This window comes from Lissotriton vulgaris, chromosome 3_1 (genome assembly GCF_964263255.1).
Source record: "Lissotriton vulgaris chromosome 3_1, aLisVul1.2, whole genome shotgun sequence".
Taxonomy (NCBI): domain Eukaryota; kingdom Metazoa; phylum Chordata; class Amphibia; order Caudata; family Salamandridae; genus Lissotriton; species Lissotriton vulgaris.
In genome coordinates this window covers 298910971-298937653 of record NC_141689.1, presented here as the reverse complement: position 1 = coordinate 298937653, position 26683 = coordinate 298910971, and the positions used below count along the sequence as shown (strand labels likewise).

The 26683-nt window shown below is 44.5% G+C and overlaps 1 protein-coding gene across 1 annotated transcript in view; it reads left to right on the top strand.

The window, feature by feature from the left end:
• Positions 1-22424, top strand: part of PDZD2 (PDZ domain containing 2) — a 997171-nt gene extending 974747 nt beyond the window's left edge. The window contains exon 24 of the mRNA XM_086960493.1: positions 17738-22424. Within this exon, the coding sequence (XP_086816619.1) occupies positions 17738-17904 (167 nt within the window). The 3' untranslated portion in view covers positions 17905-22424. The remainder of the gene's footprint in view (positions 1-17737) is intronic.
• The last annotated feature ends 4259 nt before the right edge of the window (positions 22425-26683 follow it).

Here is a 26683-nt window from a genome sequence, read left to right as displayed (position 1 = left end):
AAACTAATCAATGCTTTTCTTTTTTCTTTCTCCATTAGCATAAAATATTTAAAACCAGGTTATTCTAATAAAATAATTGAAGCGCTTTTACTCATTATCCTGAAGTACTTAAAACCTAATTATACTCTCGCTGTGAAGTGGCTCTGTAAATTTAAAAAAAAGAGTTTGGTTTGAAAAAATGAGAGACCCTGCGATGTCAGCGCGGTAGTCGTAAAGTGTCTAAAATCTTTATGGATGCACCAGAGATTGCGGATCATTGTCTTATATGATTGTGTTATAAGCGGAGCTAAAATGGCCTGATTGCCTGTCAGGGAAACTATGGCTAGAGACTCATCCTTAACTTTGTTCCTGCTCCGCCATCCTCAGTTTTATTCCTGCCGCGCCCAAGAAACGAACCAGGCAGCAGGCCAGCCGGATATCCCCTCCTTCAGAGCCAGCCTTTGCTGCCTGTCTGCATGTTCTTATCTGTGTTCTTCTCGGGGCAGGCTTTATAGTAGGTCTTCATTCCCTGTCTAAGCTCTTACATGTACACAGGAGGTGTAAAATGTCTCCCTTAGCCTCTCTGCATAATCTGCACGATGTTGTTAAGTGAGTCAGTTTCCATGGGGGCAGATGCAACAATGCTGGTAAAATACCCATCCTTGGATGCAGAAATGCTTTGTCCTCTACAAGGGACAGTATTTTTGCTGTTTTGTTGGCACGCTCCTTGAAGCTCTTATGGGCCCGATGGTGCCCCAGGGGTCCTCTAAGGCTAAGCATTCAATTGAGTCTTTTAAGTAAGCCATAGCTGCACTATCTTTTTTCCCGGTTCAGCTCAATGCATAAATGTGCATTCAGTGCTTCCTTTATTTTGTGCCAACATTTCGCCTAGGCACCCATGCGTGTTATTTGCTGTTTCAGTAGACCAAACTCTTGTCTTATTTGGGCTGGTGAAGTGTACTGTGGGAGATTAAAAGTTATTCTCAATGCCTCTGATACAGTCCTATCCAGGATACCGGCATCTCTCACTCTGAGGCACTCACTTCCATAGGGAATGGTAGGGGGGAGTTTCACTCGGATTACCTGTAGTAAAGCTTGGACCGCCTATTCTTTGTTTAATGTTTTTTAATGCGACTACTATTGAGGTTCCTTTACCTCTTATGGTTGCTTTTTGCGGAAGGAACGTACCTTTGTTGTCTGAAATTACGCCCAGATATTTAAATTCTTCTACAATTTCGAGTTTCAGACCTTCCAACTCCCATTGAAAACAGTGTGGTTTCTTTTTCTGATTCATGACCAGTACTTTAGCTTTGCCCAAGTTTATGCGTATCCCATTCTGCTGGGGAAGTTGTTCGTAATGTCTATCTGGTGTTGTAAGCCAATTGGGGTGCGGCTGATCAGGGCAAGATCATCTGCGTAGAGCAAGTTCGAAAGGGAAAGGCCTCCGAGGTTCGGGCGTGATGGTTGCATTTGTCCAATTCTGGCGAGAGATCTGCCATGAACAGATTGAACCGAATCGGCTCCAGTACGCACCCCTGCTTCAGCCCCCTGGCTGTCGGTATTCTCTGTGATATGCTGTCTCCGGCACCCAGCTTAATTTGTATCCCTGTGTCGCTGTGGAGTAAAATCAGCTGGTTCAAAAGTATGGTGTTAATTTTCATTTTAGAGAGTTTTGTACCAGAGTTTATTCCTGTCGATGTTGTCGAAGACAGCTAAATAGTCTATGAAACAAACATAAAGCGGTTTAATAATATTTTTCTTGGCATCCATTAGGAGTGATAAAGGCAATATGTTTGTCAAGGTGCCCAAGCATTTCTGGAAGCCGGATGGTCGATTGGAATAGACGCTGTTTCGGATGCCCATTCTGAAAGTTCTTCCAGCAGCAATCCCGCGTAGTATTTGTCATCATTGTCTATTATTGTGACTAATCTATAGTTTTCAGCATTGTTTTTGATGCCTTTCTTATGTATCAGGGAGATGATCGATCCCATCCAGGAATCTGGTATTTTTTCTACCACCATAATATGTGTAAAAAGTGGCAGGAATGCGGCTGCCCATTAATCCAGGTCTCGCTTATATAAAATTGGTGGTATGCTTGGGGCCAGGTACACCCTCAGGTCTACCCTTGTGAATTCTGCTCATAATCCGTTTAGTCGTGAAGCCAAGGCTAGTTTCTTCATCATGCTTTAGCTAACCTGAGCTGATCTGCTGAACTCCAGAGCTTAGTGTACATTATTTGTTTACCCATTGTTAAAGTAGTCCCATAGATACTTTGCCCAGTCTTCTTCAGTGATATGAGAGTTTATTCCAAGGGCCCCTGGATTCTGTAATCTCTTCACTGTATGCCAGAACCTGGCGCTGTTATTGGCTTTCGCATCATGTAGATTTTGGCCAATGCTGTTTCTGCAGTCTCGCGTCGCGCTGACCCAATAAGTTTCGTCTTGCTCGTTTTTAACGTTCTTAACTCATCTTGAAGATTGGGGTCTGGCCCTACACGGCAAACATTTCATACTGCTCTGTTTATTATGTTCTTTAATTGCGTTAATTGGACTCTTGATCGATGATGACTTTGCGAGCTGGACGGTGTGGAATGAGGCCCGTGTTGAACCATAACTGTTGCAAGTGCACCCGTCCCTTCTTCTTTTGAGTGGAGTGTGCCAAGGCTTTCGGTGAATTTAGCCCAACTTTTAAGGATGTCTTTGTTCGCCTGCTTATTTTCCTCCCACAAGGTTTTTGCCTCGATCCGGAAGTTCTCCTACTTATGTATTTTATATTCAATTCTTCTTAAATTGTCCGTGAACACCGCGCCTAGTCCGACCAGCTTCTGGGTGGGTGCAGTCCCATAAGCTTCCAGAGTAAAATCTTGTGGTGGATGATCCCTATAGTCTGAGCTACCTATCCTGAAATCCACTATTTTATTAAACTGGAGGATTGACGTAAAGGTATGGCCAATTGTTGTGTTTGATAACACACTATGAAACGTAGCTGCTGGTGGACAATCTCCTAGGAAGCGCTCGTTCAATGCGATCAGGCTCAGATTTTCCAAATTCTTGAGAAGCTCCTTAGCATAACCGGTTTGCTTACCCCACTTGCTAGCTTCCTGATGTGGAATCCACCAGGCCCGAAATTGCTCTTCCGCTATTTCATCTCTTTCGTAAGGCCCTGTTAGGAGCATGTTGAAGTCTCCAGAGGCTATGAGATTCGAGGAGGCCTCTTCTTCAAGCAGTCTCGACACCTCAGAAACCAACAATTTAGTGCCAGCTTTTTTATCCTGTGGATGGAGGTAAATATTACCAAGTATTAACTGATGGTTATCGATGAGACCTGCTATCTCCAACTTGATTGCTTGTATGCCGTTAGCTGTTGTTGCCTTATTGAGTAGTTCCTTGTCTGTATTTATACTCTTGATGGAGGTATAAATTGAGAGTCCTCCTTTTGGGTGTCGAAATTTGTCTTTCCTGCAGGTCGCAAGATGATAAGACTTGTATCCGTGCAGATGCACGCGCTCAACCAACCAGGTTTCTTGCAGTAGGATAAGGTCAACGTTTTTAAAATAGAGCAAGAGCTCTTTATCCAGAGCTTTGGATCCTAGTCCATTGATATTCCATGAACAGAGTTTTAATTGGAAGCCTTTTTTGGTTTGTTTCGTGTCCTGTCATATGTTCCTGGACCGGGAGTTCATGGTTCTGGATATCCAGGACCAATTGTTTAGCGTGTTGCTATTATCTGCTAGCCTGGGATTCCAGATGTTAGATTCTGCAATGCGTGCTTCCTTAAGTACCGAGCAGGTTTTCCTATGGCACCCATGTGACCTAGCTTACGTCCAGTGAAGGTACTGGAAAAGATCATTCAAAAAGCAACTCATGACGCACCTGAAGCAGAACCTGCTACTAAACTCTTCCCAATATGGATTCCGCAGCAATCACAGCAACAAAACCACCCTGATCACAGCCACTGATGACATATGAACCCTCCTCGCCCAAGGAGAAACTGCAGCTCTGATACTCCTTGATCTTGTGGCAGCCTTCGACACTGTGTCCCACCATATGCTGATCGAAAGACTCCACCACATCAGGATCGAAGATGACCTGCTCAAATGGATCACCTTCTTCCTCACTGAAAGAACACAGAGGATACACCTCCCACCTAACATACCCGAACCCAAGGAGATCACCTGCTGTTTCCCCCAGGGCTCATCCCACGCTGTTCAACACATATACAACCCTGCTGGCCAACATTGTCTGATCCCACTGTCTCAACATAATTTCCTACGCAGACGACACCCAACTCATCCTCTCACTCACCAACGACCCCAACACCTGCAGAACCAACTTCCACAGCTGCAGAACAAGCCTCGCTGACTGGATGAAGAACAACTTGCCTGCAGCTGAACACAGACAAGATGGAAGTACTTATCTTTGTCAACAGCAACAACACATGGAACGACTCACGGTGGCCATCAGACCTAGGACCCACACCCACTCCCTCAGACCACACCAGAAACCTCAGAATCATCATTAACAGCAAGCTCACTCTGCGCATGCTATATGAGATCTTCAAGTGGCTACCCCTACACACGAGACGCACCATGACACAGGCTCTTATCACCAGCTGACTAGACTACTGCAACGCCCTCTACATAGGAATCACCTTGCACCTCCTACAGAGACTTCAGACCATACAGAATGTCGCAACCAGACTCATCCTCTGCCTTTCCAGACAAACCCACATCACAGCCCAACTAGGCAACTCCAATGGCTCCCCATACAGAAGTGATGCCAATTCAAGCTGCTGACCCACACACACAAGGTTGTAAAGAACCACAGACCTGCCTACATTAACCACTGCCGAACCCCTACCTACCGTCAAGAAGGCTACGCTCCGCCTTCCTCTCACATGCCCATACTCCCTGTATCTTCTGAAGCAGAAGTGGAGGTCCCTCCTTCACTCACATCGCAGCAACGATCTAGAACAGCCTCCCAATGCAACACCGAACCATCACCTCACTTCCGGAATTCTGAATGGGCCTCAAGACCTGGCTGTTTGAATAAGCCTCCGGGACCTGCAAGCACCCGTATACCCCAGTAGAGGATTAGCCACGCTTTATGAATCCGGATTGATTTGAAGTTCACTGGGTTACCATTGGTGGCTTGTTTTGCACTATGCAGATCTGCATACAAATATTTGCTAAATCAACACCACAAGGCAGGGTGGATGCTTGAAGGTGTCCTCAGACACACCCATTCTGCTGAACATGGTGTCTGTTCTGTGGGGTGCTCTTCAAGTGGACACAGGAGTCAGCACCTTCTGACCTGGGTATTGAATGGGTCATGAACATGCACTGAATATACTTATGATTGCTGCAATGTGTTTATCAATTGCCTCGTTATATTTTTTATTTTGGCAAATCTGTACATAGCATAAGCTTTTATGTATAGTCTATGTATGTGCTTATGATTTGTATAAACTGTAACAATGCTTTATAGTATTGAATATGTAGTACATAAAAGGGGTCTCTTTAGGGTGCTCTTAAATTGTAATTACAGGTTTGGAATGTGCTTATTTGTTGCTCTGATTGACAGTCACTCGTAAGGCGGTCTCAACAAGCACTGTGCTTCTTTTTTCACTTTGGCAAGTATCTGTGTCACCTCTTAAGTGCCTCTAGGAGATTGTGTAAGCTACATTCCTTAGGATCAGAATTTGACACAGTTTTGTTCAACAGGCTTACACCCACAAATTGCAAGCAGAAATTATTCACCTGCTATAATCTTTCAAATCCTGACCTTCAGTTAAACTTACTTCCATCCCTTATGTTTTTTTTAATGCGCCTCTGATTCCCTTCTACCTGCTTGTACTGTATATGAAATTCTCTAAATCTCATACAAACCTGTCTTAAGCTCTTTTGGAAACCATGACAATATGTATTAGTTCTGGCAGTAATTGCTTCTCACATAGTCCCCTCTAATGATCACATCTATGTCGATAATGTACCCACCAAAAAGAAACTGGGCTGAATGCATGGAATGAGCATGCAAAGCCATCCCCAGTAACTAATGGACTGACCACTAACGGGGTCCCGGGTAAACTGCTACTTGCCAAAAAGTGCTTAAACGCCTCTTCAAGGGTAGTAAGCGCTATATATTAGAGCAATTTAAACACCTTGGGCCTGATTCACAAAGGACTTCCGCACTCGTGGCGGAGTCTCTGCACTCGGGGTCGATATTTCCGCAATAAGAGGACTGTGGGGTCTCCGCCAAGAGTGCGAAGGCCCTTTGTGAAACAGGCCCACTGTTTGGCAGACACATTTAAATCAATGGACCCCTTCACCAGTTCGCTGTGTGGAGTATATTATTACTCAGTCTGGCCGGTTAGATGCTTCTGAAGGCAGAGTGCGTGAATTGCAAATCAACGCCGCCCTCTAGTGGCTAAACGAGAACTCCATAAAGCCTGTTGAATTATGTTTATTTAAACATTTGTAAGTAGAACGTAATGCGTTTAGGGATTTTATAAATGCGTAGCAGTAGTAAGTAACATGTGTTTGTTCCGGGTATAATAGTAAATATTCCAGTGGACAATTTAAATGTAATACATGGCAGCATAGAATATAAAACATCTATGGCAGACATGTATTTTAATACAGCGCTTCTTACAGCATTTCTGTCCTCAGCGTAGCCTTGCTGGTCTTCGCGTATCATCTCTCTCCCATTTTAAACGACATTCTATGTCCCCAACCGACTCTTCCCCTTTAAAACCTCATCCGACCTTTCATTTAATAGTCTGATCTACAACACAGAACTAACTTGTCGTACCAAGACTTGTTTTGTACGCACTGAAGCACTGCTGTACTCAGCAGATCCCATTATATCTGATTTTTTTTAATTACCCACTTCATCACAGCTCTTTCCTTTGATATACTGCCCCCTGTGGAATGTTGCAGCAGTTACAAGATAAATGTGAATCTCTTCACTTCTCTGCCGAAGATTCCTGGGCTTTGAGCTCCTACTATTTAGTGGTATTAGCATTAGGGGGTCACAGCAGTAAAGTCCTCTACACCTTCAAGTACCGGTTGCCTACACACACCCTTGACTTGAGCGCCTGCTGCTCCCGTTTAGTCATTTGCATGAAGCTTAAAACCTGGTGGTTTGAAACTTTGATATTGGGGGTAGAGTGGTGTCTCTGGGGTACCTCTTCTGCGGCCTAGCGCTTGGAAGCCCATGGTTGGGTAGCCATGCGCTGTACAAATCGAATAATAATAAGAAGAATATGCACATCAGTGGAACAAACTTCCCCCACACACAGTATGCAGAGCAGCAGGGCGGGCAGCTTCCTAGACACACACTATGCAGAGCAGTAGGACCGGCAGCTTCCTTCACACACACTATGCAGAGCAGCAGGGCGGGCAGCTTCCTAGATACACACTATGCAGAGCAGTAGGACCGGCAGCTTCCTTCACACACACACACTATGCAGAGCAGTAGGGCCGGCAGCTTCCTTCACACACACTATGCAGAGCAGTAGGGCAGGCAGCTTCCTTCACACACACTATGCAGAGCAGTAGGGCGGGCAGCTTCTTCACACACACTATGCAGAGCAGTAGGGCCGGCAGGTTCCTTCACACACACACTATGCAGAGCAGTAGAGCGGGCAGCTTCCTTTACACACACACTATGCAGAGCAGTAGGGCGGGACAGCTTCCTACACACACTGTATACAGAGCAGTAGGGCGGGCAGCTTCCTTTACACACACTATGCAGACAGTAGGGCCGGCAGCTTCCTTCACACACACACTATGCAGAGCAGTAGGGCGGGCAGCTCCTTCACACACACTATGCAGAGCAGTAGGGCGGGCAGCTTCCTTCACACACACTATGCAGACAGTAGGGCCGGCAGCTTCCTTCACACACACACACTACGCAGAGCAGTAGGGCGGGCAGCTCCTTCACACACACTATGCAGAGCAGTAGGGCGGGCAGCTTCCTACACACACTGTATACAGAGCAGTAGGGCGGGCAGCTTCCTTTACACACACACACTATGTAGATCAGTAGGGCCGGCAGCTTCCTTCACACACACAATGCAGACAGTAGGGCCGGCAGCTTCCTTCACACACACACACTATGCAGAGCAGTAGGGCGGGCAGCTCCTTCACACACACTATGCGGAGCAGTAGGGCGGGCAGCTTCCTTCACACACACTATGCATAGCAGTAGGGCCGGCAGCTTCCGTCACACACACTATGCAGAGCAGTAGGGCGGGCAGCTTCCTACACACACTATGCAGAGCAGTAGGGCAGGCAGCTTCCTTCACACACACTATGCAGAGCAGCAGGGCAGGCAGCTTCCTTCCCACACACTATGCAGAGCAGTAGGGCGGGCAGCTTCCTACACACACACTTATCAGAGCAGTAGGGCAGACAGCTTCCTTCACACACATTATGCAGAGCAGTGGGGCCGGCAGCTTCTTTCACACACACACTATGCAGAGCAGTAGGGCAGACAGCTTCCTTCACACACATTATGCAGAGCAGTGGGGCCGGCAGCTTCCTTCACACACACACTATGCAGAGCAGTAGGGCAGACAGCTTCCTTCACAGACACTATGCAGAGCAGTAGGGCGGGCAGCTTCCTACACACACTGTGGAGGTGGAGGAGTGTGGCTCAATGGTTAGAGCGGCAGACCCTGATGCAGAGTTCTGGCCCGGGACCAGGGTTCAATTCCTGTCTCGGCAGGTCTTGGGCTCAATTTCCTCGGACCTGACAATTCTTGCCTCAGTGCCTATTCTAATCACGGGCCCCACGCTGCAACTCTGGGCAATAGCTTGCTTAGCCTCCACACCGGCCCCAACAGCGCTAAGGATGCCTGGCTTCACCCTGGGGGTGCCCAGGAGTGGACACTTCACAGGGAAAGCCAGGAAGGGTTCCACAGCGGTATGAGTAATAGCGCCAGGAAACCGCTTGGTGGCAGTGCGCTCTACAAATACCTTGACATTTACTGTATATAGAGCAGTAGGGCAGACAGCTTCCTTCACACACACACTATGCAGAGCAGTAGGGCAGACAGCTTCCTTCACACACTGTATGCAGAGCAGCAGGGCAGGCAGCTTCCTTCACACACACTATGCAGAGCAGTAGGACGGGCAGTTTCCTTTACACACACACTATGCAGAGCAGTAGGGCGGGCAGCTTCCTTCACACACACTATGCAGAGCAGTAGAGCTGGCAGCTTCCTTTACACACACACACACAATGCAGAGCAGTAGGGCGGGCAGCTTCCTTCACACACACACTATGCAGAGCACTAGGGCGGGCAGCTTCCTTCACACACACTATGCAGAGCAGTAGGGCCGGCAGCTTCCTTCACACACACACTATGCAGAGCAGTAGGGCAGGCAGCTCCTTCACACACACTATGCAGAGCAGTAGGGCGGGCAGCTTCCTACACACACTGTATATAGAGCAGTAGGGTGGGCAGCTTCCTTCCCACACACACTATGCAGAGCAGTAGGGCGGGCAGCTTCCTACACACACTGTATATAGAGCAGTAGGGCGGGCAGCTTCCTTCACACACACTATGCAGAGCAGTAGGGCGGGCAGCTTCCTTCACACACACTATGCAGAGCAGTAGAGCCGGCAGCTTCCTTCACACACACACAATGCAGAGCAGTAGGGCGGGCAGCTTCCTTCACACACACACTATGCAGAGCAGTAGGGTGGGCAGCTTCCTTCACACACACTATGCAGAGCAGTAGGGCCAGCAGCTTCCTTCACACACACACTATGCAGAGCAGTAGGGCGGGCAGCTCCTTCACACACACTATGCAGAGCAGTAGGGCGGGCAGCTTCCTACACACACTGTATATAGAGCAGTAGGGCCGGCAGCTTCCTTCACACACACACTATGCAGAGCAGTAGGTCCGGCAGCTTCCTTCACACACACACTATGCAGATCAGTAGGGCCGGCAGCTTCCTTCACACACACACTATGCAGAGCAGTAGGGCGGGCAGCTTCCTTCACACACACACTATGCAGAGCAGTAGGGCGGGCAGCTCCTTCACACACACTATGCAGAGCAGTAGGGCGGGCAGCTTCCTACACACACTGTATATAGAGCAGTAGGGCCGGCAGCTTCGTTCACACACACACTATGCAGAGCAGTAGGGCGGGCAGCTTCCTTCACAAACACTATGCAGATCAGTAGGGCGGGCAGCTTCCTTCACACACACACTATGCAGAGCAGTAGGGCAGGCAGCTCCTTCACACACACTATGCAGAGCAGTAGGGCAGGCAGATTCCTACACACACTGTATATAGAGCAGTAGGGCGGGCAGCTTCCTTCACACACACACTATGCAGAGCAGTAGGGCGGGCAGCTTCCTTCACACACACACTATGCAGAGCAGTAGGGCGGGCAGCTTCCTTCACACACACACACTATGCAGAGCAGTAGGGCGGGCAGCTTCCTTCACACACACTATGCAGACAGTAGGGCCGGCAGCTTCCTTCACACACACACTATGCAGATCAGTAGGGCCGGCAGCTTCCTTCACACACACACTATGCAGAGCAGTAGGGCAGGCAGCTCCTTCACACACACTATGCAGAGCAGCAGGGCAGGCAGCTTAATTCACACACACTATGCAGAGCAGTAGGGCGGCAGCTTCCTTTACACACACTATGCAGAGCGGTAGGGCGGGCAGCTTCCTACACACACTGTATACAGAGCAGTAGGGCGGGCAGCTTCCTTTACACACACACTATGCAGAGCAGTAGGGCGGGCAGCTCCTTCACACACACTATGCAGAGCAGTAGGGCCGGCAGCTTCCTACACACACACTATGCAGAGCAGTAGGGCGGGCAGCTTCCTTCACACACACTATGCAGAGCAGTAGGGCGGGCAGCTTCCTTCACACACACTATGCAGAGCAGTAGGGCGGGCAGCTTCCTTCACACACACTATGCAGAGCAGTAGTGCAGGCCGGCAGCTTCCTACACACACACTATGCAGAGCAGTAGGGCCGACAGGTTCCTTCACACACACACTATGCAGAGCAGTAGGGCGGGCAGCTTCCTTCACACACACTATGCAGAGCAGTAGGGCGGGCAGCTTCCTTCACACACACTATGCAGAGCAGTAGGGCCGGCAGCTTCCTTCACACACACACTATGCAGAGCAGTAGGGCGGGCAGCTTCTTCGCACACACTATGCAGAGCAGTAGGGCCGGCAGGTTCCTTCACACACACACTATGCATAGCAGTAGGGCCGGCAGGTTCCTTCACACACACACTATGCAGAGCAGTAGGGCGGGCAGCTTCCTTCACACACACTATGCAGAGCAGTAGGGCCGGCAGCTTCCTACACACACACTATGCAGAGCAGTAGGGCGGGCAGCTTCCTTCACACACACACCATGCAGAGCAGTAGGGCCGGCAGCTTCCTACACACACACTATGCAGAGCAGTAGGGCAGGCAGCTTCCTTCACACACACTATGCAGAGCAGTAGGGCGGGCAGCTTCCTTCACACACACTATGCAGAGCAGTAGGGCCGGCAGCTTCCTTCACACACACTATGCAGAGCAGTAGGGCGGGCAGCTTCCTTCACACACACTATGCAGAGCAGTAGGGCAGGCAGCTCCTTCACACGCACTATGCAGAGCAGTGGGGCAGGCAGCTCCTTCACACACACTATGCAGAGCAGTAGGGCGGGCAGCTTCCTTCACACACACTATGCAGAGCAGTAGGACGGGCAGCTTCCTTCACACACACTATGCAGAGCAGTAGGGCGGGCAGCTTCCTACACACACACTATGCAGAGCAGTAGGGCGGGCAGCTTCCTTCACACACACTATGCAGAGCAGCAGGGCGGGCAGCTTCCTTCACACGCACTATGCAGAGCAGTAGGGCAGACAGCTTCCTTCACACACACTATGCAGATCAGTAGGGCAGGCAGCTCCTTCACACACACTATGCAGAGCAGTGGGGTAGGCAGCTCCTTCACACACACTATGCAGAGCAGTAGGGCGGGCAGCTTCCTTCACACACACTATGCAGAGCAGCAGGGCGGGCAGCTTCCTTCACACGCACTATGCAGAGCAGTAGGGCAGACAGCTTCCTTCACACACACTATGCAGATCAGTAGGGCAGGCAGCTCCTTCACACACACTATGCAGAGCAGTGGGGTAGGCAGCTCCTTCACACACACTATGCAGAGCAGTAGGGCGGGCAGCTTCCTACACACACTGTATATAGAGCAGTAGGGCGGGCAGCTTCCTTCACACACAGTATGCAGAGCAGCAGGGCGGGCAGCTTCCTTCACACGCACTATGCAGAGCAGTAGGGCAGACAGCTTCCTTCACACACACTATGCAGATCAGTAGGGCAGGCAGCTCCTTCACACACACTATGCAGAGCAGTAGGGCGGGCAGCTTCCTTCACACACACACCATGCAGAGCAGTAGGGCCGGCAGCTTCCTTCACACACACACCATGCAGAGCAGTAGGGCGGGCAGCTTCCGTCACACACTATGCAGAGCAGTAGGGCAGGCAGCTTCCTTCACACACACACACTATGCCGAGCAGTAGGGCGGACAGCTTCCTTCACACACACACACACTATGCACAGCAGTAGGGGCCGGGTTCCCTCACATTTCTCATGGACGTCAGCTTCCCTGCTTCTTCATACCCACCAGTATGGACATCAGTCGGGGAGTCTCTTCCACGAAGCATGAGCAGCAGCAGAGAAAGAATTCGCTGCAGACAGCACAGGCAGCAGTAGGGCAAGCTTCCTCTGCATGCGGCATAAGCAGCAGGTGGCAAGCTTTGTGAAGTGCAGTTCCGCAAGCTTCCTCTACACACAGCAGGATCAGCAGCGAGTGATCACACTTGACCCCATTAGAGAGTCCAAACAAACACTTTGATATGAAATGTGCCTTCTGTTGTCACAAGCCCTGTGCGCAGGAGCGCACGCGGACTCTGAAGGCCGCCGCGTTCCTGCATCTGATCCCGTTAGGCGCCTTCAGCGCCCAGGGCGTCGTGCTTCCCCGCTCCTGTTCTCTCCATAGAGTCCCCTCTGCAATGGGCCCTTTGTAACGCGCCGGTCTACTGAGTGAAGTGTAAGAAACTGTACACACTTTAAAATGGCGCTCGTCGTTCGTCGCTCTTACCATTCGAGCTGTAGTTTTTAGGAGACCCCCCTGCCCAGATCTGAAATGTAAAATGATGTAATTGTGGAAGTACGTGCCCGCGCCCTGGCCCCCGCCCCTCTCCCTCTCAGCCGGGTCACACAGGGACCATCTAGGCACTTTTGCAATCAAGCTGTAAAGTGCTCGTGTTCCGCCCTCTCCTCCCGCCGGGTTTGATCTAAAGTAAACGAAACCCTCAAACAAACTCCAGCCTACTCTGCTTAAATCAGCGGAATATTATGACTTTGCTCCCCCTTTCCACACCCCTCCTCGACTATCCTTTCATCATACACAGGATCGCAAGTCAACTGGAAACACGTCTGCCTGAGAAAGACATGTATACACTCTTTAGATTTTGCATTGGGGTTGACATCTTTCACGCGTGCTGTCGGTAAATTGCACTGCTAGAAATAAATATGCTTTATGGAGAACAAAAATGCTTTATGGCTTTTAAAGTGGGACTGACATAAGATTCCTAACTTGACCCCGCAGCAGCTGTATTCAGTAAACATGCGAGACCGAGCTGATGAAATGAGGAGTGACCTGGAGTTGACGTTCGTTTCATGCAGGGCGCTGCTGAGGGGCAGTGGGTGTCTCAGGGTGGTATACACCAGAGTTCGGCTCTTGCTGGCAGTAGATGGCTCTCTTCGACTGTCAGAACTGAACACTTATTAACTAGGCCTAATATTGTATGTCCTGTAATATAAAGCATCTTTGAAGAATACTAGCAAGTTGAATATGCGTGCTGCTGCAACAGGAGGCGTGTTTAAAATATCCAGAAAAGGAAGGAATATATCGCTGCTTTTTTCAGATTTGTCAAGATAAACAAACAAAACCTTGGAAATGCCAGTAGGTCTGACATGGGCTGCTGGGCTATTAGTTTTACCAGTGCTTGTTTTAAAAATGTTTTTATAAATCTGTATTATGAAAAATGGCTTACTGTTACGTTCACATATGGAAGTGGTTGTCTGTATTTGTCGTTGTAAAAAGACAACAACCTGGAAAACCTATTGGGCTGGCTGTTCTTGTTTTACAAAGCCATTCATGATGGCCATCCATGTATGTACGCCCACACGGGCGTCCATCTTTGAATGGGATTAAACTCATTCAAAACCCCAACACTTCCAGTGCCCACACAGGACACAATGCACTGCAAGCAACAACAAGAGAAAAAATCAAAATGGAAGCTATGAATCTGTGACCAAATAGATACTGGGAACCATGCTAGCCTGGTGCCAAGGGCTATACCCTTTATTAATGACCCAACCCCAAGCTATATATACCGGAGCCACAGGCACGGCCCTAAAACAAGGGAGAGAACATTTATCAAGTTGTATGGCCTGAGGCAGAGCGGGTATAATGCTATTAGAACATTCCACCCACTAAGGGTGGAATGCTCTAAAATAAGCAGGGATAAGAAAAAAAGATAAGCATTAGAATGTGAGAGCAGAAGGTCTGTATGAGCCGTTATTGGCCCCAAGCTACTTTTTTGTCTTTAGTAGGGTTCCCAACATACCAATGTTCTCTTGTAAGCGCACATGCTCTAAGGGTTACTGATATGCCTGCTCCTCTCATAAGATGTTTAGTTAAGAAAAAAACACTCTCTCTGTCATGAAAGTCTGCATTACTGCCAATTTCCAGGAGTGCCTGCCTCCTTCCAGTCATCACTGTTTGCTACCTTTAAATCCCCTCTCAGTGTGTGTACTGTCTTATATTTCCCACCCTGTGTGTAGCGGGGAATAGAAGATAGGCTCTAGGTTGATCATTTAAGTTGTTATTTTCAGTTATGCAGTGGCTGTGCAGTTTTACTGGTGCATTATGCCTCTGCACTGTACAATGTTTTGGTCGTGTACTGTAGGCTGATTCTACTCACCGTGCTTTGACGAAATATGAAAGGGTGTTATTCTTAGTTTGTGCATGAGTTGTATCATACAGAGTCTGCTTATTTTTCATTCGATGAATGCATGCATGTTCTTTGCATACCATTAGATACCTTAGATGAGAACAGTAAAACCTGGTCCACGCGGTCCCTTCCACTGCACCGGGTTGTGGGAGTACGTTCAAGGGTTGGTTCAAGGGTGATCTGAGGTTACTCGCCTCCAATTCTGACCCCTGTACTCCTTTTCCACTGATGTTCTTGGATGCAAAGTGATCACCAAGTACAGCCCTTTAGTATTTCTTTGTCAGGGTATTGAAGGAACCTGCCCAAGTCTCAGTCAGGGAGGTGGAGAAGCCCAGAAACTCAGTATTCAATGTCGGTGAACTCACACTTTAGCAGTTAATAGATCAATGACTCGCCAGTGAATTTACTTTCAAAGAGTAAAAGTACAACAATCTATATAAGCGTCTAAATACTGCACATAAAAACACACAATGCACAATGAAACAACATCAAAAGTAGAAGTGTAGTTATTGAATCCAACATTTTTCATTGGCTGGGCAGTAAGGTCACAAGGATAAATTATGAGGAAGCTTTAGGATTGTGGGTATGTTTCGAAGTCTTCTTTGATCCATAATGATTTTGGGGAGAGGAAATGATGGAATGTAGCATTATTCAGTTTTCCTTATTGATGTGCAGAGGGGGGCTACACGTAGGAGAACCTTCCTTATTATTTTGATAACTTTTCCTGTAAAGATGTTGCTCTGTGTTTAGATGAACAGGAATGGAGAGGTTTGAGGTCGTGGAACTTTGATTTGGGAAAACTTGGAGAGACTGAGTTTTTGGGTGTTGCTGCACCAGGTTTGGGAAGTAAGTTCAGGAGCGGTGAGGTAGGTGGTAGTTTTTACTTTTGATGATCACTTGCAACAATTCTCTAGCCTTTGGCAATTGCATCGATGATAAACTACTTTAGCCATATTAATAAGGATGAAAACCTGAAACCCTATCACTATCACCAATACCTAAACTAATGCATTTATATTTTAATTTGTGCTGTAGCTTCAGATCTTTTTTTGTTGTAACAGTTGGCTTGCATTCTCCAACTTATGTATATCCTGTGATTTTATGTCTCTTTGTCACTTAATTGTAACGTAAAAATATGTTACATTTAGCGAGCCCTATTGCCATGTAATCCAGGGGTGCCAAATAAGAATATTAAATACATAAATAGTAAACTTATTGCAGGGTCCTATTCAGATCTTCCTTTTGGCTGTTTTCCTATTTCTTGCTTCTCTTTTTAGGTCTAAGGCCAGGCATTTAGCAGCTCTTTTTTTTAACATATCCCCTCATCTGTATTATCTGTGAGTCCTTTTCAGTTGAGCAATTGTGTCCAGATATTTAGAGATTGTGGGGTTTAGAAAAGACATTAGGAGAACCTGCAGGTCTGATTATGTTGTAAGAAGGAAGAGTACGAGTGAAGGAGACCTGAACATTCCACGTGTTTTTGTTTTTCTCTAGTCAACTGAGATTCTATAGAGAGATCATTCTTTTGTGGAGTGAATTGAAGAACAGAAGCAAAATAATCTTACAGTGGCCAAGCACAATCACAGATAGGGAACCGTTGTACATCTGAATGGGATCTAGTGTGTGATCAGCTCTGCAGATTTCACCCATATGTTATTGACAGACCCAGAGGCAGCAATGCCACTGAGGGAAGGATGCAATGCAGTTCTTGATGTAAAGCGCTCTGATACCTACGGGTCTAGCCAGCACTATATAAAACTGTTTAAATAAATACATAAAATGAAGTTCTTGATGTCATCAAACTGGTTGAAGTGGCCTCAGAGAATTTCTCTTTTGGATGCACAGATAAATCTAAAATTGAGGGAGTCACTGAGAAAGTGATAGGCAATAGATTATGCTAAATTTATTGGAGGTTCTTTTAAGAACCCAAATGCAAGAGGCATATTTTTGTAAAAAGCCATATTTATATGGCCAGGCATTGAAATGGAGAGGTCTCCTTAATATACCATGGTGATTTTCCTACACATTTCATGAGGGAGTGGCTTATCAAGATCGTGTGGCCATTTGTGATGAATATATTCATTATAGAGCTAGATGAGCACAATTTCAAATATTTTTAGCCTGTCAAGCCCGTGGTCAAGGTTTATACTGCGGAGGAGAAGGGAGGATTTACTTGCAAATCGTACGTCGAAACATGGGATCTTGTAAGTGATGAGCTATATAAAGTAATTTTCCGAACGATATTTTGCAACTCCTGATCCCCTTCATAGGATACACCCTGCTCATACATGCTTTGAATGCATTGTTTTACTCATTGGTTCAGTAAACTGTTTCCTACAACATTACACATAGGTGCAACTGTAATATCAATCTAAGTGATTCGGAAAGTGATGCTAAGTTTTTCTGTACATGGTACAACTAAGTAACTGCTTAGCTGCAAATTGATGCAGATTTTACAATATTACAAGTGGGTCATAACATGGAGAGGTGTTGGTGGTGAGATGATGCTGTGAGCACTTGCTACAGAAACAAACATTACAGACTCGAATACTTAATTTGTACAAGTCTGCAATGCCTCTATACCACTGAAATGTACAACAGTATAGTATATCGTATGTAAACTATAACTTAAATTTGTCAATGCATTAACTAACTGTTTGCTCATGTTCTTCCAGGTGGTGCTGCAGAGACTGCTGGGACCATAGCAACCGGGGATGAAATTCTTGCCATCGGAGGAAAGTCTTTGGTGGGACTCATGCATTATGATGCCTGGAACATTATTAAATCTGTCCCCGAAGGACCTGTTCGATTGCTGATCCGGAAGCATCGGACCTCCGTATGACATCAGCAGCACATAGCAGTCCCTCTTAGCAACTACATGTGTATATTGTACAGTAAAGAGTTTTTAAACCTTCCTTCTCTAAATGTATCAAAGTTGTGTCTGCTTCTCAGCAGCTCGTGGACAGTGGACTTCAGTGCTACGAATGAAAACACAAACATACATTGAAACATTGGAAAGAAGATGTCAATATTTGAAATCCAATGGACAAAAATTGGAGATATTTCAATTCTGCAATTTGGAGCCATCTATTGTGTACAGATGCTAGCCGCAGAGTTACAAGAGAATATTGAAAATATCAAGTGAACAATTCTGATGTGACTTGCAGTTTCCACCCTACTGATTTTTTTTGACTGATTACTTCCCATCGTTAAAATGATTACTTTAAAGACAATGTTCTTGACTGACTCTTGCTAAAAATACAACTGGTTGGCTAGTGTTGTATAGTGCTGAGGGCCAAGTTAACATCATCTGGATGCTTACTGAAGTCCATTTAAAATTCCAGGTAGATTATGCAATTTAAGTTCATTTTTCTTAGTTTCTTCTTTCTATTTTTGTATATTACTTGTGAAATACTTTCCTGTGTATAAAGATGTGTTCTGTGTTTGGTAGTGAACTTTGGCACAGCGAGAGGGCTAGAGTGTATCATGTTCCTCACTTGCAATGAATGGAAGCTTCGCAAGGCTTGAGTTGCCCAACAAGGATATCTACGAGGTACTTGCCATAAATTGGGAAAGACAAATGCACTCCCTACCTTACTATGCTGGATGATGGCCACTGTTCTGATTTTCTATTTTTTTATTTTTCAAAATAGAATAACTTAAAAGAACATTACACTTGGTTAGGTTTCTAATACAATACAATACTAAGCTATTGCTTAATAGTATAAAACATCTTCATTCACAAAAAACACATAACGTACCATCATACATGTTTCAGCACGGTTTTCTTTGAGCTCTCCATCAGTTTTTTCAAACCTTCTTTTTTTCCCAATTTTCATTTAATTCGATTAAACATTCATTCAGCAACGTAGGGGCGAAAAGCCCATCTGTTACAAACAAAAATGATGCAATCTTCTTGGTCTTTAGTTAGTTGCATGAAGTTATATATGTGCAACGATTTAAATGTTTTAACTAGAATGCAACACTCGGTCTTAATGCTTAAGTCTCATATTTTATGCACAAATCTGATGTATCAATTATCTACAACGCATCTTTTTCGTTGATGCATTTTCCTTTCTTAGCATTTGAGCTGCACACCGTCTTTAACTTTAATTTGATTTAAATCACGATTGTAAACACATGTAAATGGTGACAGAAGTTTAAATCTTAAACAATTGCCTAACATTTGTATGAAATTGATATTTGACCTAAGAGAACACTAAACATACCCATATTTTAGAACATGCCATTCTTTGGCGTGAATAAGATTTAGTGCTGCTGTATACAGCCTTGTATTTATTGTAAATGACAACCTCTGTCTATATAGCCTTTTAAAGTATGGTATGGATATTGTTCACGGTCCTTAGATTTGCTACCAACCAATATATACATGGACAATAGACCCTGGCAGGGAGCGTGCAGCTGTGACGGAGGCCCTTGGGTCCAACCATCCATCGGAGCACCTACTACAATAATACTAATTTCTGTCATGATTGTGGGCAGTATCTTGAGATGTCGCCAAGTCCTATTACAATTTGTTTTGTGGACACAAACCTTACCAGGGGTATTTTTTTCTGGAAAACTAAATATTAAAGACCCGACCTGCAGGGAGATTTCTCCTGGTGTCTGGGGTCATTGGCTGTTTTTCCTGCCCGGGACTGACATGGTTTGCATGAGAGGTCTTGAAAGGTCAGTCGTACGCATAGTGGGCCTTGTGACCTATCAACCATGTAGCCCTGTGGGGGATAGGTCACAAGCCAGTGGTTTCCAATATCAGAGCAAACTGGTCTTTGCAGTTGGAAATCTCTAGGCTCACCCACCATCTAAATAAAGCAGGGGGGACCGCAGGTTTCGCGGGATGGAAGCACCACTTATTGGCGGTGGGATTCTTGCTCTGCCAAACATTTAAATGACCCCGAAGCTCAGATGATGCAAAGAAGTCAACCATTTCCCACAGGAGAAATAGATACTTATAGATTATAAGAGGAAAACCATCAAAAACTATATTACAGTTCTTTCCTCTTTAGACTATATTTCATTTCTATTAAAACATGCTGTTTCCTACAACAAAGTATTAAAAAAACAAGCACAATAAGAACACTATCACAGGCATAAGAAGAACACTATCATAGGCACAAGAAGAGAACTATCACAGTTTGGGAATGATGTCTGTAAAATAAAGTAGGATTAAATGGCAGTGCCACTAATATTGCATTTTGGCTAATGATTTTATGATGTAAAATACGGTGAAGGTATAAACAGTGCAGGTAAGAAGCTAATCAGGCACTGTAGAATACTATGTAATGCTAGAAGACATTTGCCTGTTCAACTTACTATTGTGCAAAATTAATTTAAGACACACGTTTGGCATGATATGTTTTTGCTTAGCAGAACGGTGCTACTCCCTGATTATATTTTGAACATCATCCCTGAGATTAATTAATTTGTTGTGTCACCCCAAATTATAAGAACAGCAAACATGAATACTGCATAAAAAGCCATGGAGCATAAACTGTTCATAGTCAAAAGAAGTTAGGGGCTTGAGATGTTAAACATAGATAAGAGATGGTTAACTGTTTGGTAATCTGCAGAACACTCAGGTAAGACATATTCTATTACCAATGGAAGAGAAATTACCTTCTCAGGTCTACAGTACTGTTTAGAATATAGTCCTGGAGATTTCAGGGTAGAGCTGTAAATCCCTGTTGGAACCAATACGCTGCGATGGGTGATTAAAGATACTCTTAAACAGTCAACAATTAGAGTTGAGATTTGGTCCTTAGTTTGAATCCTGTGTCAAAACAGTTGCAGGATCATGCAATAGATAATACACAATCACTTATCATTGTAATGATATACTGTTTAATTTGCTCTTAGGAAAAGTTTGCAAACCTTGATGTAGGTAATTCGATATAATATGCAAACATTAATGTACTTCAGGGAAAAGAGTAGACTTACTTTTTCATACATTGTGTATTTAGATTGTTCCAAGAATGCACAGGATCCCCCCTGAAATTATCAAAAGTCACATGCAGCTCATTCATTCAAAAGAGAATCTACACTACAAAAGATTCAATGAAGCAAACAATTGTTGTAATCAGTTCTAGACATTTGACTACAGTATTATAAAATATTGAATGCAACCAACAACACTTGACATTAGGTACATCCATGTACTTTTTCTACAACAGACTTTTTTTCATCATAAAACTCAGGATCATCGCATGTGAAATGTTAGTGATGTTAAGACAAACAGTGAATGTTTTTACAAATATGTCCATTGATACCATTCTGCATGCCTTTAGATGTTCAATGAAACTAATGAGTTAAGAGTGCCAAGATAAACAACTAGTTTAAGTAATTGTACAGATGTTGATAAAAATTACAGGTTCTTACTTCATAGCACACGTTTTCTTTTCTTTGGCATAGGTACAAACTTTTTTGTGACATGGTTTTAATTGTGACTGGACAAATGAATCCCTTTGTTCCAGTTTTCTTTGTGGAGTTGCTTGGGTTCATCGCAACAGCTCATGGGTTTTTGTTTGTACCTTATTCATTGTTCCTCTGGTATTTTGTTAGTTGGCATACGTTAAACTTTCTCAAAACCGTATGTTAAAAAATCCAATAATCTTTTGAAAACCTGACGGTAGCTCATAGCAAGCAGCCTCATTTATATGGCTAATGCTAATTTGGGGAAAGAAAACATCCAGTGTGTAGTAGAAGTGATACATTCCTCTTAATCTCTCCCCCACCCTCGCCCCTATAATGCAGTCTAAAAACCAAGATGAAAGTGATAGAATTATAGAAGTTATTCTTGGATGTCCAGAGATATGCTTGTTTGCCTGATAAGTTTATCTTATGGGAAAAGATGCAGCTAGGGAGACCAGGGGCCTGCATGGAATAAGTGTAATAGGACTAGAAGAAAACAAAAGTGGACTGAAGCAGTGCCATACCTTGTTTAGTTCTGAGACAACTCTTTTGTGTAATAGGTACACTAATGGCAAGATCCAAAAAGCAGGTACATAGCTAGCTTCCATGCTAGTTCATTCACACCTTCAATTTTGAAGTAAATATATTATGGGGCATGACCGACATTACCTATTGAAAGTTGCAATCAATGCACCGATAAGCTCCTATTGTATAATATTGTAAAATTATATTGTAATTTATGAATATATATAAATATAAAATGTTTATTGTCACTTCAATTCTAAATGCCTTGTGTATTATAAGAGTGTGTGAAATACTATGAAACAGACTGTATATTTTCAGAGTTGCTTTTCCTCTCAGCTATGTAAATCTGAATCTCTATAAACTTGTTTTTTAGTGATTTTTCAAAAAATAAATATCACAAGTATGACATACTTCTCATTTTGGAATGTCTAGTGTTGTGTGTAGAATCCGCCGGGTGGGAAAATAAACTATTGTCAAGTACATGGTCTCCTTTCACACAGTTGATGGTTAATTTACATACATTTGTTCAAATGTTTTTATTATAATCATAAAAGTAATCATGACAATCTCTGTCCATGTATGCACAGTATACCCGAGCACACCTGTATCATTATTTCCAAAATCAGTTATATGGCTAGTTTACAAAAGCGATTAATAATGTCTCAGCGCCCTTCAGGTTATTGTTTGGGGTCCAGAGGTTTTTCAAAAGGAAAAAGTAAATAGTCCAGACAGATCTTCTTGGGTTGAGGTCTGTTTTTAATTTCCACAAATTCATAAGAAGAAAACAGCAGCCGACGCGCTTTTCGCCCGCAGGGCTTTCTCAAGGCTTATTGTTTGTTTCTCCAAACATCTATCATTGTGAAGATTCTTTTAGATTTGTCATTCTTATTTGGATGGAAAGTATCATCGGATATTTGAGACAAATTAATACCAATTATTTATGCCGGTTTGCACTCCTATTTTCCCCGCAGGGCTTTCTCAAGGCTTATTGTTTGTTTCTCCAAACATCTATGATTGTGAAGATTCTTTTAGATTTGTCATTCTTATTTGGATGGAAAGTATCTCCGGATATTTGAGACGAATTAATACCAATTATTTATGCCGGTTTGCACTCTTATTTTCCAATCATCAATATGATAGTTATGGCCCCAATGTGGGAATGGCTGTCCTCTTTTGAATATCACATTTGCTCCTAAGATCCCATTCCATCCAATAGGTCGTTTTAAATTCTGTTCAGATCATGATAAATCGAAAGATGCGCTTTTCAAATCTTTAAGACACAGAACGAGGCGCCCACTCGTGCTTCATGGTCGTGAAGCACGAGTGGGCGCATCGTTCTGTTCAGCCATTCCCACATTGGGGCCATAACTATCATATTGATGATTGGAAAATAGGAGTGCAAACCGGCATAAATAATTGGTATTAATTCGTCTCAAATATCCGATGATACTGTCCATCCAAATAAGAATGACAAATCGAAAAGAATCTTCCCAATCATAGATGTTTGGAGAAACAAACAATAAGCCTTGAGAAAACCCTGCGGGGAAAATAGGAGTGCAAACCGGCATACATAATTGGTATTAATTCGTCTCAAATATCCGATGATACTTTCCATCCAAATAAGAATGACAAATCTAAAAGAATCTTCACAATCATAGATGTTTGGAGAAACAAACAATAAGCCTTGAGAAAGCCCTGTGGGCGAAACGCGCGTCGGCTGCTGTTTTCTTCTTATGAATTTGTGGAAATTAAAAACAGACCTCAACCCAAGAAGATCTGTCTGGACTATCTACTTTTTCCTTTTGAAAATCCTCTGGACCCCAAACAATAACCTGGAGGGCGCTGAGACATTATTAGTCGCTTTTGCAAACTAGCCATATAACTGATTTTGGAAATAATGATACAGGTGTGCTCGGGTATACTGTGCATATATGTATGACCTGGGTTCATTTGAATCCGGGTACTTATTGACACTTTGGTGGGTAGGTGTCACATACCTTATGAGCACCCTAGCCTCAGTTGCTTTTTGATACAAATTAATGCTTCTTATACAATTGGCTTAACTCTGTGATGTGCGGCTCAAGATAAGCAAACCCATTTAATTTTTGTACGATCTCTGTCCATGTGTCACTCAAAAACAGTATTAAAGTAGATTTAGCCTCAGAGCGATGTCACTTTAGGTCTGTTAAATAAGTTGTGTCTGTTTGGGCGAAATGAACATCTGAAGTTGAGCAATGACTTGTAAATTTAAATTATGATGTCACTGCCACAACTTTGGATATTCAAGGATCCTTGAAAGAATGTACAAAAGAGCTGATGAAATTATAGATTCCTTTAGCACGGCAAAGATACCAGTCCTGGCTCAACTGGGCCAAAAACCATGGAAAATGTCTCTCATGTTGACTAACAGTCCTTATGAATCAGTATGGCAAAACACTTTAAAAGATACTGCCTTGCACCCTTAACACCATACGCCCTAATTTAATATACTTGTATCAAATAGGCTTCTCACTAGGCAGTGAAACCCATGGCAGTGGATGGCAGGCGAGACATATTTTTGAAGATGCGGAAATAAAAAGGATACCCATGATATTACTCTTATTGGATGCCGAAAAGTAATTTGAAGGAAAGCAATCATTCTTCCTCATCAGGGTTCTGAAATAGCCATTTATAGATAGTTATTAAAACTTAGTGACAACAATCCAGAACTGTTTCTGTAATAAACTGTCACAGAAGGCAGGAGTGGTGGAGGCAGTGTAGTCTTTAATCATCAGACACGCCGAGATGAGCCACCCAGCTGCTTGCAGGGAGACGGTAAGTCTCCGAGTGACTAAGCTCTACAGCACATTTGAACAGTAACATTTCACAGAACATAAGGTCCCAAGGTTCCAGACATAGAAGCAGGCAGAAACAAAGGCCTTAAGTACAGAAAAGGGTGGGGGATATTACATTTCATTTTTCTTCACAAAAAATGTATCTACAATCAAACAATGAGCAAACCATAAAACCGAGCAAAACAAACAAGCATATTAAGAAGATAATGTAAGAGAGCAAAAAGTATACATGAAAATGAATAGCAGAACTCTTCTGGCAGACATTTCTGAGCATCAGCCAAAGAAATTCCCCTCTCACCTTGGTGTTGTTGCAGTTGATTCCCCCAGTGTGATGGGTATGCCCAGACGTGGGTCCCATGCTCTAGGTACCATAGCACTCAAGGTACACCCTACTGATGGGCCACAAGTAGAGCAAAACCAGTCCAGGGTTGTTTGTGCTCCCTTCTGTAGAGGGCCCTTTTCCAACTGGAACATATATAACAATCGTTCACTGCTTATGAAATTCCCTGCCCGTTTGTAACTACTACAACACAGCTGAAACACTATGCTTTGTCATAGTGCAGCCCATATGTCCATCATGAGCTCTGGCTACAAGAGTCGACTTCAAACATTTCAACAGATCCAACTTATGCACTCTCATACCAATCAATTTTTTTTCACTGAGAGTTCACCAGCTGCTTTTGCAAAGACTGCAGTCCCACAGCCAAATTTCTCCCCACAGGCCAGCCATTTCTCATTATTTATGATACATATTTCAATGCTTCATCTTTAGACAGTTCCTTGTGGCACTCTTGTTTGGAGAAAGCTCACACCTATTCAATGGTAATGTCAACACCAGCAATCAAAGAATTCTCACAATCATCAACAGTTTCATCCTAAGAAAATTCACTATTGAAAGGAAACCTCAATAGACAATCCACCCTAGCATTCTTCAAATCCCCGCACCCCCACCCCTTGAAATGTGACAATTCTGAAATGTTTATGTTTATGTTTACGAATTTATAGAGCGCATGGCTGCCGTGAGCGTTCCAGCGCTGGTGATAGAACAGATAGGATTGAGGGGGGGAATTAATTAGGGGAACAGCCAAGTCTTCAAGAGTTTACGAAACAATAGAAGATTAGGCTGAGCCCGAATGTCGATTGGCAGTGCATTCCACAGTTTGGAGGCATTGTATGAAAAAAGACAGACCGGGCCCTCTTGATCCTGGGTATTGAAGTCAAATGAAGGTGAGTCCTTTAAGATGGGGGGGGGGGGGCCTTGCCATGCAGAATTTTGTGGGTAGTGCATAGGGCCTTAAAATGCACCTTTTCAATTATGGGTAGCCAGTGGAGTGACCTGAGGGCTGGTTTGGCTGAGCAACGGTTGTTAGTGCCCGTAAGAAGCCGGGCAGCGGTATTTTGCACAACCTGAAGCTTCGCCGTTACTTTATTAAGGGCACCGAGGTAAAGGGCATTGCCATAGTCCAGTCGGGACAGAACGAGGCCCTGTATCAGAAGCTTTTTAGATTGGGTAGGGAGTAGAGGTAAAATTTTTCAAGAAATGCGTCAGAGACCATAGCAGGCTCCGGCAGTTTTTCTGGCTTGGGTGTTAAGTTTAAGGCCTTCAGCTGGGACACCCTTGGGTAGCCATTGCGCTTTACAAATTCTCATTCCATTTCCATTCCATTCCATTTCCATCTAACCAAATCCCCAGACTTTTGATGTCAGACTTTGGGATTGGAGGTGGGCCCATACAAGGGGGCCACAAGGTCTCCGGGCGAAAGAGTGATTGATTGCCCAAGACCAGGATCTCCGTCTTATCGCTGTTAAGCTTAAGATGGGCCCTGTCCATCC